The sequence below is a fragment of the Rhinatrema bivittatum genome, chromosome 11 (genome assembly GCF_901001135.1).
Source record: "Rhinatrema bivittatum chromosome 11, aRhiBiv1.1, whole genome shotgun sequence".
NCBI lineage: Eukaryota > Metazoa > Chordata > Amphibia > Gymnophiona > Rhinatrematidae > Rhinatrema > Rhinatrema bivittatum.
This window is the reverse complement of record NC_042625.1, coordinates 45,668,148-45,684,841: the sequence shown is the minus strand read 5'-3', so window position 1 is coordinate 45,684,841 and position 16,694 is coordinate 45,668,148. Positions and strand designations below refer to the sequence as shown.

Sequence of the window (16,694 nt, the reverse complement as noted above, 5' to 3'; positions counted from 1 at the left end):
AGGGGTAACATTTTTCTAATCAAGAAAGAAGAGTAGGATCAGGGGATGATTTTATCTGAGGATCTTAAGGAGGCCAAAAAAAATGCTTGGCTGTATAGGAAGAGGAATGGTCAATAGAAAAAGGGAGGTCTCTGGTGAGACCTCATATGGAATACTGTGCAAAATTACAAAGACCGCACCTTCAAAAGGATATAAACTGGCTGGAGGTGGTCTAGGAGGTGGCTACTAAAATGATCAATGGTCTTCATTCTAAAGCATATGGGAACAGACTTAAAGATCTAAACATGTATACCCTTCCAGTAAAGAGAAAACAGGGGAGCTATGAGAGACTCATTTAAATATCTGCAAGGTTTCCATGCACAGGAGGTGAGCCTCTTTCAATGGAAAGAAAGATCTAGAATGAGGGGTCATGAGTTGAGGGTGATTACTCAGGAGTAATCTTAGGAAATATTTCTTTACAGAGAGGGTGGTGGATGTGTGGAACGGCCTCCCAGTGGAGATGGAGATGACAAAAACAGTATCAGAAACTTAAGAAGGCATGGGATAAACACAGGGGGATCTTTGAAGAAGTGGTGGGAATTGCAAAGCTAAATTAGGTGGATGGGTAGACATGAGGGCAGAAAGAGACCATACGGCCCATCTAGTTTATACTAGGAGATCTGGAGCCCAAGCTGTTACACCACAAAGTCTCTGTGGAGATGCAACAGAAGGGAAGTGAAATCCACCAAAGCAGGAATCATTTTATTAGTAATCCTGGCTGAGGGGAGTTGCACAGTCTGAACGGGTCTCCCTGAAGCAGCTGGATGGGTTCAGTTTTGGGACAGGGAAACCTCAGGAAGCAGAGGGCTGGAGAAAGAATTTGCTTTTGTTAAGAGTAGCGAGCACAGCAACGGACTCCAGAACCTTGCAGCCAAGGTGAAAAATCTCCTGCCAGGCTTCTGTTTGACTGGGCTGGGAGATGAGAGCATGACAAAAGCTGCAGAGGAGAAGCAGCTGATTCCCTTCTGAGGTTCTACGGTCAAGTCCAAAAGCGAAGAAAGCTAAGGCAGTATTATCGGAATTATCAAGAAGGCTGCTCACTACGTAAAAATGTTGCAGTCATTTTGATATGGGTTTGATAGTTGCTTGGTCTTACTTGTAAGTATACAGTTCTTAAAATAAGGCTTGGGGGTAACCTGCATGGAGCGGCAGTTACTGCCCTTGGCGAACACTTGGAGGTAACCTGCCTGGAGCGGCAGTTGCTGCCATAGCAAACTTGCTGGGTAGACTGGATGGACCATTTGGCCTTTCCCTGCTGACAGTACTATGTTAGTATGTTCCTACTCATGGAAGGAAAACCACTGCCCCATTGCTAGGGTGAGGCCTTTATGGGGTTATTGTTTGGACTTCAATGCCCTGAAATAAGGGATAAAGACTGCTGTTTTTGCCTCAGTTAAATAGGACAGAAACTTTCTCAAAAGGCCGGGGGTCTTCAATAAAGAACGTCAGCAAATGCAAACTTTCAATTCAGTGCGACACTGGTCTTACCATTGCTCGCCTCCTGGCTGCCCTGTTATGTGTGTGTGTGGCTGTCTGTGTTTACATGTATAACACTTTTTATTAATATTTTAATAATCAGTCATCCATAGAAAACAAAAAGAAACAGACCCTGTTTACTAAACATAAAAGAACACTAATTCACTGCGGCTAGTGCAGCAATGGAAAATCCCAAATGGAGGCAGCGTGAGAAGTCCGTTGAACTGATTAGGGATACCTTTAAACCCCCGAGAAGCAGCTCTAAGACTGGCTGAGAGGCAGAAGCGGATTTATAATGCTCTTAAAGGGGTGTGTGTGTGTGTGCACGGCTAGCGCTACCATGGCCTTTGTGTTGCTCTGTACATACATTAAAGTCGATCCAGTATCTGGTGAGAAAATGCAGGTGGTTTTCACATCTGATCTGCTTCTCTATTTCTCTTTAGAAAAACCGGAGGTAATGGAACTGTACAAATGTGACCAGATACAGAGATTCTCGGCCCCATTAAGTTAAGATCACTGTCTGTGCTACTGGAGGAATTTATCATCTGACATGTCTGTGTCAGGTTACTGCTCCTGGCTTTCTCTATTTTTTTTTTTTTTTTTTAACTCACATTGGTATTTTCAACAAGAACTCCAGACCCATAAAAACATTCTGCAGGTCTCATTTTAAGAAGCAAAACCACTGACTAAGCGCATTACAGGCTGGCTTTTGACAAAAGAATGGGGCTGCCTCACTTCAAGAAATCTGACCTCCAGATAAAGTGAAGAGGACGATAATTGCCCAAGCTTTGCTGCCTCACTCGTCTTCTGGCATTGCTTGGGGGATGCTTGCTCTCCCACCACCACCCCCCCTCCCAGGTCCCTACTGAAAACCTTTACTCTGACCTCAATAGGTAGCAAAAGAACATTTCTTTCTTCATTTTCACTCTGATCATCTGGCAGGTATTCACCAGCGATTTACCAACACACGGCTACTTGTTACAGCTGTAGAGATCAGTGGTGCTGTGAGTGTTGAATGTCTACACCCCCTTGCTGGAAACTACATAGGACTTTGGTCAAAAGTACTGAACGAAGACACTAATTATACCACAACAGCACTATTAACTACAGTGCCAAGTGCAGTGTGCTGTCAGGCACAGAACAGCCGCTTCTGGCCTTCTCAAGAACCCGTCTGCATTTGTAAAGCACTCTGAGCCGCAGATTGTGTGACAGGAGCAGGACTACATACAATCAAAGGAGGAGGCTAATGAAAATCAACTGAGATTAAGAAAACTGGAGACAGATTAGAAGCTTGAGAAGGCTGGTAGCACTCTTGTCTCTCTCTCCCGTATTCACATCCCCCAGCATCAGAGGATATTTTCCTCACAAATTGGTTTTAAATGAAAGGAAGTGATGAAGGCAATGTGCCGTCTCAGCATTTTCCCAGGTGCGCTTAATCTAATTTCATTAAGGAAATCAGGACGGATGATCGCCACAATCGAAACATTAAGTCTGTCCATTTCTGTATGAAAACCCATTAAGTCTGTCAAAAGTGTCGACGGGTGGGCTGTTTGTTATTGGAGAGATGAAGAGTACACATTGCATCCCCCAATAAACCTTCAGGAGCACTAAACCACAAATTAAGTTGGCTGCCAAAGGTTTAGGTGAAGATCTCTCCCCAGGCCCTAACATCATTTCCCACGTGGAAGTATGAAGGGCAAGGCTCATCTGGGATGGGGTGATAGGTTTCGCAGGGGGTGGGGGATATCCAGGGTACTATATGCACTGTGTGCAAGCCAATGCAACCCATACACTGAGGTGGCACAGCCAAACAAAAAAGTGAGATTAAAACTTCCTAGGTTCCCAGGACCAACTTTCCCTAAAGATCTGTGAATTCTGCTGCAGACCCTGTCACTGATTTGTGACCAAGTACATGGGAAGACAGAGGAGAGTGAGAGGGGGGAATCACTTCAGGCCAACAGTTCATCCATCCTCAACAGTTTATCCCATCAACTATGATATCAAGAAGCACAAGCTGAAACAAGTGAATATTTGATAAGAATCAGGGATCAAAACCCAATACAATGTGTTCTTTCCATTACTACTGCTACTGACCTGTGAGATGCTAAAGAGGGAAACTACGTTGAATATGAATTAATAAGGGATAAACTACTGGACTTTGAAGTGTCTCTGGGAGCTTGGTGGTTCCAATTATTGCTTTGCATTTCTCTGACAAAGGAACAGAACATTTGGAACAGCAAGTAGTGGTACCAAACCAGTAGGAAAAGAACCGAGGCACATTGACATGCAATTCTGCGGGTGCCGATTCCCACTGCGGAGACCCTCAATGCCATTTGAAAACATTCTGGATCGAGCGGACCTTGTGCTTTCTGAACTCTAGGCCTTATGCACCAGCGTCAGGCGTGTGTCTTGCTGCTGCTGAAGCAACTGCTCGACAACATCCTGCACCTGCTTTCTGATGTCCCACGCATACTGGCTCATATAGCGCTGATAGGCAGCTATGCAGGCAGTAAGCATAGCCCTCTGGAACACCTTCCTCCCAAGATCGTCCATTGTTCTGTGATCCTTCCCTGGGGGTGCCAAGGAATGGGTCCAAAAATGCTTGGCAACAATTGGTGATATTCGAAAATGCCTACCACTGATTGTTGGGATAGCTATCGCTTGTTGAATCTGAGAGCCTTCTGGATGAGATATACAGCGTCCACCTTCTCATTCATGGAAGGCAATGTGAGGGGTGTTCCCACATTCTCAACAGTAACTTCACAAGGATCTTGTAATCTGGGACTGCCACGATTTCCTTGGGAGGTTCCATGAACTGGAGGATATCTAGCATTTTGTGCCAGGTATCCTCTTCAGTCATCAACTGAAAGGGGATGGCCTTTGGCATCAACCTAACAAATCCTGCGAAGGAGTGGTCCTCTGGCAGGGACTTCCTTCGTTCCTCTGGAGGAGATGGATCTGAGGGGGAAACCATCAGAAGCACTGGTGGAGGCCACTGATGAGTCATCCCCCCAGGGTTCATAAGTACCTCATCCCCACTGTCATCAACCGGGGATGGGGCCTTGGGCACTTGGCTTTTGCCCAATGGTGCAGGCACAGACGGAACTGGATGGGGGTCCATAGGCCCCGGTGCCTTTGCAGTTTTTTTTTTGGGGGGGGGGGGAGCTTCCTCCTCCGAGGAACTGGCAATGACGACTGGATCTGCAAGGGGAGGTGGTGGTGCCCCAAAGGGCATCGAAGCTAACCCAGGATCCAGTGCTGGCTGGGTTGGTAACACACCAATGAGCATGTACAAAGATTTCAGCAGTATCTCAAGGAACTGCCTGTGCCAGTGCAGACTGTGCTGCAGCACCAATGCTTCGCATCGCCTTCTCGATGGCCAGCTGCACATGCCTCAAGTTCCTCCTTCAACATAGTTGATGCCAAGAGGGGTTGGGACAGAGAAGGTGTGACCAGATCCTCTTGGTAACTGAAAGGAGGATCAATGGCTGGCAACGGGACCAATGGAGTCTGTGGTGCACCCCCAGCACTAATGGAGGACTTGCTCTCCTCGCCAGGGGGTTGCTTTGGGGGCATCACAGCCTGAACTGGTGCATCCTTGTGCCCAGCACCGTGCATCGACAAGGACCAATGCTTCTTCAGCTTCCCTTGATGCTCGACATGGTCCTTCCCCGGTGCTGAGGTTGACGACGAGGAATCCGATATCCTTGACCTGGAGGAACCAGACAATGGCCGATCTCCGGCATCCGTTCTAGCCAACGGGGGTCGACAGAACAGATGGCCACACCAATGTTAATGGCTCAGTGTCCTTTGGTGCAGCTCCAAGGTCCCTCGATGCTGATGGCTTGGTCTGCTCTAGCCCAAAGAGGCGCTCCATCTTATTAAGCTGTATCTTACGTCCTTTTGGGGTCATCTGGGCGCACCTGCTGTATAGATATGGGTCCTCATGAACTGGTGGGGGGGGGGGGGGGGGGGAAGCATCGCTTAAATCCCAAGGTGAACAGTTCATCACGAAATAAAAGGGATGAGATGTTGAAACTGATGGCAGGTGGGAACTGAACGCACCGCTGCCCTGGGGTTATTGAAGCAAAAAGAAATTTACTGATAAAGCACCAAAAACCCTATCTAGGACACTAAAGGGAGAACCATTGGGGGGGGGGGGGGGGAATACCCAGAGTCGACTGCATGAGGCAGTAAAGAAAAAATCTCGCTAAACAAAGTTTTCCAAAATTAGGCCCCAAAGGCCAAATACTTAAGAAATTGAGGCTCTCACCCAACCGCAAAACGACAGGCTCCACGGAAAAGAAGAGACTGATGTGGACCCCAAGTGGACGTGTGGTGTAATGCATTCTGAGCATGCTCAGTGAGGCTCTGTCAAAGTTTTAGAAACTTTGATATGTTTTCCGTACCGAGCTCCATCCAATGATGTCACCATATGAGAGGACTATCATCCTACTTGTCCTCGGAGAATAAAGCTCCAATGGATGCTGAAAAATAGCTGGAATCTTCTTGCTAAGTTGTTTCACCGTCATCCTGCACCACACACCGCCTGTAGCCTGAGGAACCACATGGCTGATTGCCTTTTAACAGTTCTCTTTGACAATTACATATATGACCTCAGCCTGAGAGAAAGTGAAGTTGCTATATGTTAAAATCACTGCAGCAAAGCCATGAGTTCAGGTTCGGCTGTAGAGATGCGGGGCACTGGAATCTGAGTGGGGCTGTGCTCTTTCTTTCCAGCTAAGATGCTATCGGTAAACTTGGGCCTTTAAACCCACAACATCAATATGACACACCGAGACCTGTCACAGGGGACCCCATTAAAACCAATTCCATGCTCTCAGCCTTTTCACAGTGGTGAGAAGGATATTAGAGCTCCATGCAAAGGTACAACTATATAACACAGACATGGAAATCACAGCTGGCAGCTATAAAGGAACAAGAAAAATAAAAGTCCTTGATTTTCAATCATGTTTTCAAATACAGCATCATGAAGCTTGAATGGTTTTTTCAGACTAGGATCTATTGTCTCATCTCATGGCGAAAGTGTGCTCTTCATTTGGAACAAGGCTGAATTTCCTGAATTCTCCAAGGTTCTTTGCCAGAAACAGCATTTATGCACGGGCCTTGTTTTTTTTTTGTCCTTTGCTTTTTAGTCACAGAAGCAGGATCCAGTGAAACCCAAGGCCTTCAAGCTATCACATGGACCCTTACTGACCTCAGACAGTGATAAAGAACTGCGTTAGATGGAAACAGAGTGATTAGCACCGGGTCTGGTATCATTAGTGCCGCTGATATTTCTGAACAATGGGCCAAGCTGTGCTCTGCTGCCCCACTGTCCACGGCTGATTTTAGTAGCGCAGACACAGTCTGGCAGGGTACCTTCTTCTCAGACATACAAACTCTGCTTTAAGGAGGTGCTGGCGTCATGGGAAGCCCGCCACTCTTTGGCCTTGTGTTTCAGCTTTATCATGGGCACTCCAGGACACAGAAGCTTGAGGGTGCTGGCCGGAGAAGAGCAAGATAACCAATAGGTTTTGCTGCAAATCAAGAGTATGCAGCCTTGGTGAATCTTCTTTGAATTCCAGAAATTCTGTTGGCATGCACTGAAAAAAAAAATACAACAAAAAAAAAAACCCAGAACACAGTAAAATCTACAGAGCAAGTGCAGCTTTATTCACAGGAAGCTGTGAATAAAGGCAGCTGGGCACCAGATCCCAATCCTGGTCCTGATTTAAACCGGAACCTGAGGAGCAGGAAGAAACTGCTGGGTAGATAAAACAAACAAAAAGTGTAAGGTACAAATTCAAATTTTAGCTTCTTAACCTGCGCAATGATAAGCAACCAACCACAACCCAGCGGTTGTGCGAGCAGCGTTTTTGACCAGCGAGTCCAGACCGCAGCTGTTTTCTGAGTGGTTTCAAACTTCAGTTGACAGGAAGAGGAGCTTGTTTTGTCTCGTTTTAATATTATTAGCATTAAGAAATTCCTGGATTTTGCTTCCTCCTTCCACAGAGTGCACGTAATGGCACTGCGCACATCCCACTGGAAGAATTTAATCTGAGTGGGGGGAAACCCCCCCAGGCCTAACATGGGTACAGGTCTTATTTTTGCCCACAACAGGAAGGATCTTAATAGGTCAAGATTCTGGTAGGGAAAAATTATGGTAGATCATCTACAAATACAAAGTAAACCAGGTTATGAGATGCTGGCCTTTAATGGTGGCTGTAGCCAAGTCTGCTAATCAGAATTTGCTGAAAGTTGCCAAGTTTACCCTGCTGCACCTTCCCAGGCTTGAAAGTTACACTAAACTTCATGTTCTGACAAGCTGTTTAAAAAGCAGCTCTGCATTTAACAATGATTCTGGAGTTCAGCTGTCAAATCAAGAATTTATTTCAATTAACATACCTAACCACCTTTATCCTCTGCATTATTAAACAGATGCTAAGTTTTCTGACTCCTGAAATAAATATCTCCAGGTCCTTGACTTTTTCCGTCTTCAGGAGTCGGAGAGTCTGTAGCCCGCAGGGGGAGGATAGACCTTCCTTGGTGCCTGCCTCATCAGTGTAGACACAAATGCATCCAAGGCTTGGGACTGCACCTAGCTTTAAGTACAACAACACTGCTTGGATTTCAGGACAGAAAGCTCCCAAGGAATGCTGAATGATTCATTATTAAATTAAAGAGTCAGTCAGTCTATCTGATCATGCCCTGAAGCCAACAGTCATCAGCACAGTGTCTATAGCATCATCAGACCTAACCAATGGCAAGGCAATTTAAAAAATGCCTGAAGACATGCCAATGCAGCCAAGGCGTTGAACTTGGCATGGGCCAAGTAACTGCTGTGCTCCGCTTAGGACAATGTTGTTGAATACATGCGAAACAACAAGAAAATTTAAATAAATAACTGTTTATACCACACAAATCTTCATTATCTTGTTCAATTTTACCTTATTTCAGAGTTTTCTGATGCCACTCTACAACATTGAAGTACCAAACATTTCAGTCACTGCAAATGCAACTTGGGGCAGACTGTGATCAACACTAGAAGGCAATTTATCCTGACTCATATCATCATCCCAGGATAACAATACAGGCCCCATCCTGGCTGAAGCCTCAGACTGATCATGGATTCTATTTTATTCTCCCCAACCTGCCCGCAAACCCCATGTTCTATATTTTTACAGAAATTTAAGGGCAGGGGTGTCTTTCATGACCTTGACATCAGCTTTCTTTAAAAGCCTGTAATCTGAGTCCCACTGGCATACGTCTGAACTGTTCAACTTCTGCCCTTCCCACACCAGTCTCTGGATCCACATTTGTCCCTCCAGGAACCATAGGCATTAAAAGAAATTAAATCATATGTTTTTCAGATTGGCTGTGGACCTTTTCTGCCCCCGCAGAACGCTGGAGTTGCACCGATTACCTGCCTGGGGCCTTTATTTAACTGGATCACTTCAGCAGCTGCTGAGGCAAGAGGATATCCTCTATCTACCTCTTAGGATGGACAAAATACGAGTCAGATGTTTCCCAAGACCCAAATCCTGCTGCCCTCCACTGACTCACTGCGAGAACCTAGGCAAATTGTTTGCTGTTGCAACGTCCCCCTAGATGTAACTGGGCAACAGCCTTGTGACTTTCTCTTCTACCTCCTTAAGAAGCTCGCTGGGCTTCCTCTGCCGGAGGTGACTGCCTCCATTCTTCTGTAGTATCAGACTGTGAAACGTATGTCGGGGTCCGGCTGAGGGGGGGGGGGGGAAGGTATTTTTTTTTTAAATCCCAGATCATCATGATTACTGTTACTGCGGGACTCTCACCTTGGGTTAAGCAGAACTCCAGCGCTCACTCTCAAAGCTCATCAAAATGTTAATGTGGCATAAACACAATAACTAAAGAAAGAAACCAATCACCTACTGGAAGTGCCACCGCCAGCTACACACAGGAAACTAAAATGGCTTAAAAAGAGCCACCTGCAATTCCAGCCAGCAAAAGCTGAACGTGGAAGGAAAAGCAGAAGAAATCGGACTGAAAATCTTTCAGTGCGGTTACCGAGAGAGGAGAAGGCAGCCTTCCAAGGGCCAGACTGCAGTACCAAGCAGCCCATTAGTCATTCCCTGATTGTGCACGATTTGACTTTTTTGGCTATTTAACAAAACACATTATCAAGCTGCTAGTCACTTTTCATCCCGATGATCCAGCAGGTAAGAGACAATAAGTGGGAATGTTGATGGCTTATATTACTCTGTTATGTTAATGTTCACTAAAGTCTGCCATAAGCTTCTCTCATTACATGTGTAGAAACCAATTCTCAATGGTGTTATTCCTGGGCTAAATGCTATAACTACATAAATCTTGAATTAATGGAGACTTTATAGTTCCTGAAAATGAAGGGTAATTGCTATCAGTTAATGCTGTTGTTGCTATTTAAGAGAAGTATATATTTTCAGTGACGATGTCTACGGACCATGAGCGTTACATCATCTCAGTATAGAAGAGGGAATACAAGCTACACAGGCGCTCATCCCCCCCCCCCCCCCCCACCTTCCCCCTCCTTTACGAGGGACTCAGATTTATTGTTTGGCAATTCCTGGCCAGCAGGCTCTGTATAATGAGGTGGAAGAATGGCTTGTGTCACTATAATCCAAGCACCCCAGGGGGGGGGGAAGGAAAAACCTCACCCCCACCACGCACACACACTTGCACGGCCTGTTCCTTCCACAGATCCAGTTTTACAGGGCCCTCCATGGAGAATGACGCCGTTGCATGACACCACCAAAAGAAAGTGGAATCATCTAATTCGTGCAGCAACAAACATCACCGCCAGACTGGTGAACTTTGCAAAGTTCTTTCTCAGTGCATAGTTAAACCAGAAGGCCGTGTTTACAGAGCTTTATAAATTGGTTTCTGAAATGAAACTAGTTTCACTTAATGGATACTGCTGAGCCCAGGTGCTAGCTCTAGCAACCTTTTCAGTCTGTGGCTGCGTCACATTTTATCTTGGCTGCAAATTTTAAAACAATAATTAAACTTCCGTGGGCAGTCTGCTTGCGATAAATAAATAGAAATGAATGAAACGGGGGTCATTCATAAGTTGTTTTTATTTTAAATTTAAAAACAGTCTTTAAAAAATCAAAACGCACTTTTCTTTAAAATAAATACATAAATAAATAAGTAATGCACATGGGCTTTCTGTGGATTCTCATTTAAAAAACAAACAAACAACCCAAACAAATAAACATGTCCTTATTCAAAAACATAACTAATATTTGCAATCTCAAAGAAAAGGTCATGATCCACCAAGTTTCCCAGACAGAAAGTTCACTATTCAAAGGATTTGTCTGGCTAACTTTTGGAGTTAACCAGATGAACCCTTAGGTTTGAAGTTCTCCCAAGCCAGAGAAAATGTGGTGGGACTAGGTGCACTTCAAGGCATGGTTTCACTTTGTTGGGGCAGCAATGATATTCAGTACCGGCTAAGTCTGGCCCGACATATAGCAGGCTCTATCCAGCAGCACGTTTAGCCAGATAACCACAGAACAGGTAAAATTACTGCTCTCAGAAATGTTAAGTAGTATACATAGTTACTGCACAATACAAGGCCACACACACAAAAAAATGAGGGACATCAAAAGAAAAACATATTGCCTCATGTGACCACCTCAGAACCCATATTCAGAAAATTAAATCAACATTAGTCAATTTCTTCTCTACAAAGTGAAGTCAAACCTAATCTATGAAATGTCAGTCTGGGAAGCAATGCAGCCGGCAGGGGCTAGTTGTGTAATTTAGATAATCATTAATAGCATAATTGTATAATATAAGAGCACGCCACTCATAGCTTCATCTCAACGTTTGATGGGCCTGTCTAACTCTCTTCCGGCTGCACAACATGGAAAAGTTTAGCGTGTGATATTCTACCCTTCATGAGTTGCATCCAGGTGCATCATACACAGACCCCGATACAACATGCACAATGTATAAACTCCACTCCACTTGAAAACGAGGAACCTCCATGTCTACGCCAGAAGATTTAATCAAATTACGTTGGGTGACTCATTCAGGGAAGAAGTTACAAAATATATTTCAACAGAATGTTTCAGCATTTGGTGTCACATCTCTTACAGAAGTACTCTTTATTCATAACTAATCGCTGGCTTTTGCCTATTGCTCTCCATGTACAAACACTCAACATCTTCACGTCTGACTCTGTCCTATGACATTTTCCTATGGGGCTCCTGCTTGCAGCCACACATTTGATAAAATTGTAGCATCATTATTCAGCCTAAAATTAACAATCTCAGAGTGTAACTGGATTATCACTAAGCAATTCACAACACGTCAATGCCATGTGTATGCACAGTAACATGCAATCTATCAAAACTATTTTCTGTCCACTCCTTTAAGAATATATCCTAGCTGCTGGCCACAGACCATAACTGCTTGAACGATATCACTCCTTATCTAGGACTGGTTGTGTCGTCTTCCTTTTTTCTACTCCATCATCTTGGGAAGATGAACATGTAAGATTTGTCAGCACATCTCCCTTCCTATTTCTAACCAAGCTTTGCAGTAATCGAAATTTCTACCAATACTAGCAGGGCCATTGCTTGAACATCCAGCCTCCTATGTCCTCGTGGCCTTTCTGGATAGTGCCTTGCTCAGGAAGTCATGCTCCCTCTGTCACTTTGTTTAAATCCTATCTAAAAACTCACCTTTTTTTAGGCTGCTTTTAAATCTTAAGCCTGTCTGTTCCAAGCATAGGGTGTACCACCCTCAATTAGTTTCTAATCAAGTCCACCACAACCTTAAAATCCCAGTTCCAAACCACACAGTTTATTTATGAGCCTCTTTTCTGGGACAGTATCAAAGCTTTGCTGATTTAAAAGCATAGGATATTCCAGTGCCTGCCCTCCCATGTAGAGCTCTGGTCACCTTACCAAAGAAACTGATTAGAATCGTCTGACAAGATCTCCTTCTAGTAAAACCATGCAGCCTCAGATCCTGTAACCCACTGGAGGCAAGATACTTCAGAAGAGTTTCCATTAAATTTCCTGACTAAACCGTTCTGTAATTTCCAACCTTCCCCCATCAGCACTGAGGGACATCATCTGCCCTCCTTTATCTAAAACTCTATGGAACAGGTCCTTCAGTGGACCCACCAGAACATCTCTGATTTTCCTTCATATTCCAGCATATATTACCATCTGGCCCCATAGCTTTGCCTACTTCCAGTTTTTCTAGCAACAAACATTCTTTTCCGTAAATGGCACGATATCTACCCTATCATCCACCCTACCTTGTAAACAACCTTACGTCTTTTCCAATCTTTTCTTCTGTTAATACTCAACAGAAGTATTTGTTTGGCATTTTTTGCTTTTTCCTTGTCCCCTTCCACACATTTCTCCTTTTCTCCTCTCAGTCTCTCAATCCCACCTCTGCTCTTCATTCCTTTACTTGAGAAGAGTCTTACACCCTGTTCTCCTCTAACTTTTTCTTTCCCTATCTTTGCCAGCCTACTTTCCCCATTGCTTTCAGTTTTACTAGATATTCCCCTCCTGTGCTCCTCCTTCTGAGATCCTTTGTACATTGTGAATGCTGATCTTCTTGACCTTATTTCAGCCACCTCTTTTGAAAACCATATTGGTCTCTTTTTCCTCTTTTTTATTTTTTTGTTCGTTCTGCATACTGTATCTCTTTTTCCTTGTGCATCAATTATATAGCAATACTACATTAGTTTTCCAATTTCTACTTGACTGCATCAAATGATTCAGCCACAGCTGGGGTTTTCTCTCAGGAGTTTTCACTTTGGGGAGCAACACATAAATCAAATGAACACATGACATTCAGATATGCTGGGAACTGGAGAAGCGCCAGAATTGTCAGCTTTAAGATCTCCATTTCCCTGAGTCAGAAGTCAGCCAAATTAAAATGCCCCCTTATGGGGTTTGGGATTGGGTAAAGAATCTAACATACAATATTGGTCATCCCCCAAAAGCTTCTTCAAGGCCTACGTATTTAAAATAAGGAATTGTGTGTGTAGACTTGCTGAGTGCATTTAAGTGGATTTTCAGCTGCCTAAAACTCTTGGCATAAATTTGTAACTGGCATACATATGGCCCTGGGAGAGATCTGGGAGGAGCGTCCCTGAATGTTTGCAATGTAACCGCAACGCCAATAGCACACGTAAACTTGGACAACTATTCTGAAATTTGCAGTTAGATGCTCATATAAGACAGGGTTATTGTAGTGCTCTGCACTCCCTGAACCTAGCAGGAAGCGGCATGTTTGCGCACCCTGGCTTTATAACATGCTTTATCCTTGTAAGCATTCACTGTGGAAGAAGGGAGATGGATCTGTTTCTTTGTATCTGAATTTTGTCGTCATTTTATGCATGTACACAACTATTATGTGTTATTATCTGCACATACAATTCTAGTAAACTGTTCAAAATTCAATAGTTTTCTGGGCAGAGGGTCTAAAGCAAAACATGTATTAAGCGAAAATCCAATAAAAGCAAAACTAATGTGATACCCATGCTATTGCCAAGTTCCCTGAATAATCTAACATGTAGAACAAATGGTCAGGGAAAAGAAATATCTGTGATATTGCAGTACTGATAAATATCTATCTCCATCACTCGCTATTGACCATCTTCTATCCTTTTATAGGGATGACATGTTCAAAGGTTATTAGGTGGGCTCTTGTTCAAGATGTTGGCTGGGATTCTCTTCCCTGCCCGCAGAATAGAGAGCATCAGGGATGGAGGCCATAGGCGACAGAGCCCTATGCATGAGTTATGTGCAACCCTGGAAAGGTTGAGGACTATGTCCTAGTAATTATAACACAGTCCAGAATATTTTCAACAATGCAACGTGATGACGGAGGACAATTTTAAATTCTTTCATGCACATTTCTTTTCTCTAAGCCATGGAGAGGCAAACAGGACTAGAATGCTGGGGCTTACCTTATCATCAATATCACTCTCGCTGTCACACTGCAGAAAGAAAAAAAAAAAAAACATGCATAAATTAAAGTTCAGGTAAATATTCCCCTCTCAAGTAATGAATATTCTTCTGCAAAACAGCCCTGGCATACTTGTGCTAGTGCAGATCACAGCAGCACTCCAATGCAATAAAGCAGACCCGTGGGGCTTCAGTTAAAAGCTTAACATTTGCAAGATAATCAGTAGATGCAGCCCTCTTGCTTTAGTATATAAAACTTATACCAGTCAAAATAATATTTGAAATCATACCTTTCAAGAAAGAAAGGGACAACTCTTAGATCTATTTTTTTTGTTTTGCTTTTTAAATACATATCGGTTGGCCACCATTCTGAAATTCTACCGATAATATTACTCAACTGTATCTAAAATAGTCTGTGCCCACCATCAATCTTTCCCAGCACTCCGACACGCCAAGTCCATCTCTGCCCAATTGGTACAAACACAAGAGTTGAGAACTTTCCGTGATGTGGCTGCACTCTGGGGATGCGTGTCTATTCTCAAGTCTGTGAACACTAATTTCATTTTGCAATTTTCTGTTTCATTCTGACCGAGTGAAAATAACGTTCACTGTATCCTAAATAGTAAGTCTGCATATTTTATGAAAATCAATAAAAACAAAATTCAGAGCTGGCTGGAAATGCTGCAAGGGTTTCTGGAGTTACCATAGCTTACAAACAGGGCGCTGCAGTTTGCAGACATCCATCTCTAACGTTGAGTTAGTTTATAGAACTGTAAGTCAGAACATGATGTTCCAAGTCCCTGAAACGTAGTGCAGGCACAGGGAACGTATGTCAGTATGTGTGTTGCATGAACAGGATACACTGTATGAGTGTTCAACACTTGTTGACCGGTTTGACTGGTCAATGTGTATTCTTCTACCACGAGCAATATTTATACTCATACTCAAAAAAAAGAAAACCTCTTGTGTTTTTATGTTGTAAATGTACATGATATAATATTTCCTTTATTTCAGTATGCTTCTTGTATCTGTTAAAAGTGAAAAAAAAAATTAACCTAGATATCAATAATTTGGCATACGGTGCCTCATCATGAATCCACTGAAGGAGGAGTATAATCCAACAGATAAACACCCCTAGTTTTGGAAGAGTGTAATCCTGCAGATTAAACACCTCTTGCTTTCCTAGCAATTTGGTTTCTAAACTGAAGCATCCAGGAGCAATTTCAACTGATGCAGAGACCATAACAGGACCATCTGATAACAACAGACTTGAATATGGGGGGGGGGGGGGGGGGGGGATGTCCATATTCAATCCGTTAGCTGAGAGAAACCAATATGGAAAAAGAGAAAAACCTCCTCCTGCTGAATCATGCCGGTTCTCGAGGGTCAGAGAACACCTGGACAGACGAGGGCAGAGAACAGAACGTGGCTGGAGGATAGCACTGTAATTCTCAAGGCTGATTTAATACTGGTATGTGGGTGTGTTTTGGGTATAATAAAGCGGTTCCCTTGGTCTGGTAGATCCTTTGCCTGTACTAGAACAGACTACACAAAATCTCAACATGCACCAATAAAGATAATAGAAATGGAAAAAAAAAAAAATCTAATACAACAATCTCTTGAAAAAAAAAAAAAATCAATAACCAGTTCTGACAAAAGTGCCTGAGCTGGCCAGTTCACTCTGTATTTCAGGCACTTTCTTGTACATACAAAGGAGCAGGAACCCTCGCTGGCTGTTTGACACACAAGGCTGACAAAGAAGCAACTGACAGGGGAAAAGAAAAAATAATAAAGGCATTTTTGTCTTAAGATACATTTGAAAACTTACAACAACAAAGAAACCCCTTTTTGCTAAAGTAGATTTCAATGGGTCAGCTTCTTTTCTGCAGTAACCTCTTGTAGTTCGGGCCCCTACTCTTTGGTCTCGTCTTGCTCACATACAAAAGAAAGATCTTTGGGTCAAGAAAGGAAAAGAGGCGGCTGGTGTTTTTGTGCCCAGAGATAGCCCAAATGCATAATTAAGCAAGAAGGAGAAACTTCAGGTTGACCCGGCAAGACTCTCTGTGACCTCTAGAGAAAAGATTATTTTGAAAAGCAGGGAGCTTGGGAGGGAGCGGTGGAAGGAGACGTTCCTGTTAACATTGTTAAGAGGAGTAAAAACGCTAAGGCTAAGATGGTGTTGAGTCACACTACTCCTTTGCACACAGGCTTTTTTTT

The 16,694-nt window shown here is 43.6% G+C and overlaps 1 protein-coding gene across 11 annotated transcripts in view; it reads right to left on the bottom strand.

Annotated features, from left to right (window-relative positions):
• Positions 1-16,694, bottom strand: part of FBRSL1 (fibrosin like 1) — a 694,486-nt gene that overhangs the window by 185,755 nt on the left and 492,037 nt on the right. For all 11 annotated transcript variants that reach the window (XM_029619457.1, XM_029619447.1, XM_029619455.1 and 8 more), the window contains one exon: positions 14,480-14,509. In XM_029619457.1, the coding sequence (XP_029475317.1) occupies positions 14,480-14,509 (30 nt within the window). The remainder of the gene's footprint in view (positions 1-14,479; positions 14,510-16,694) is intronic.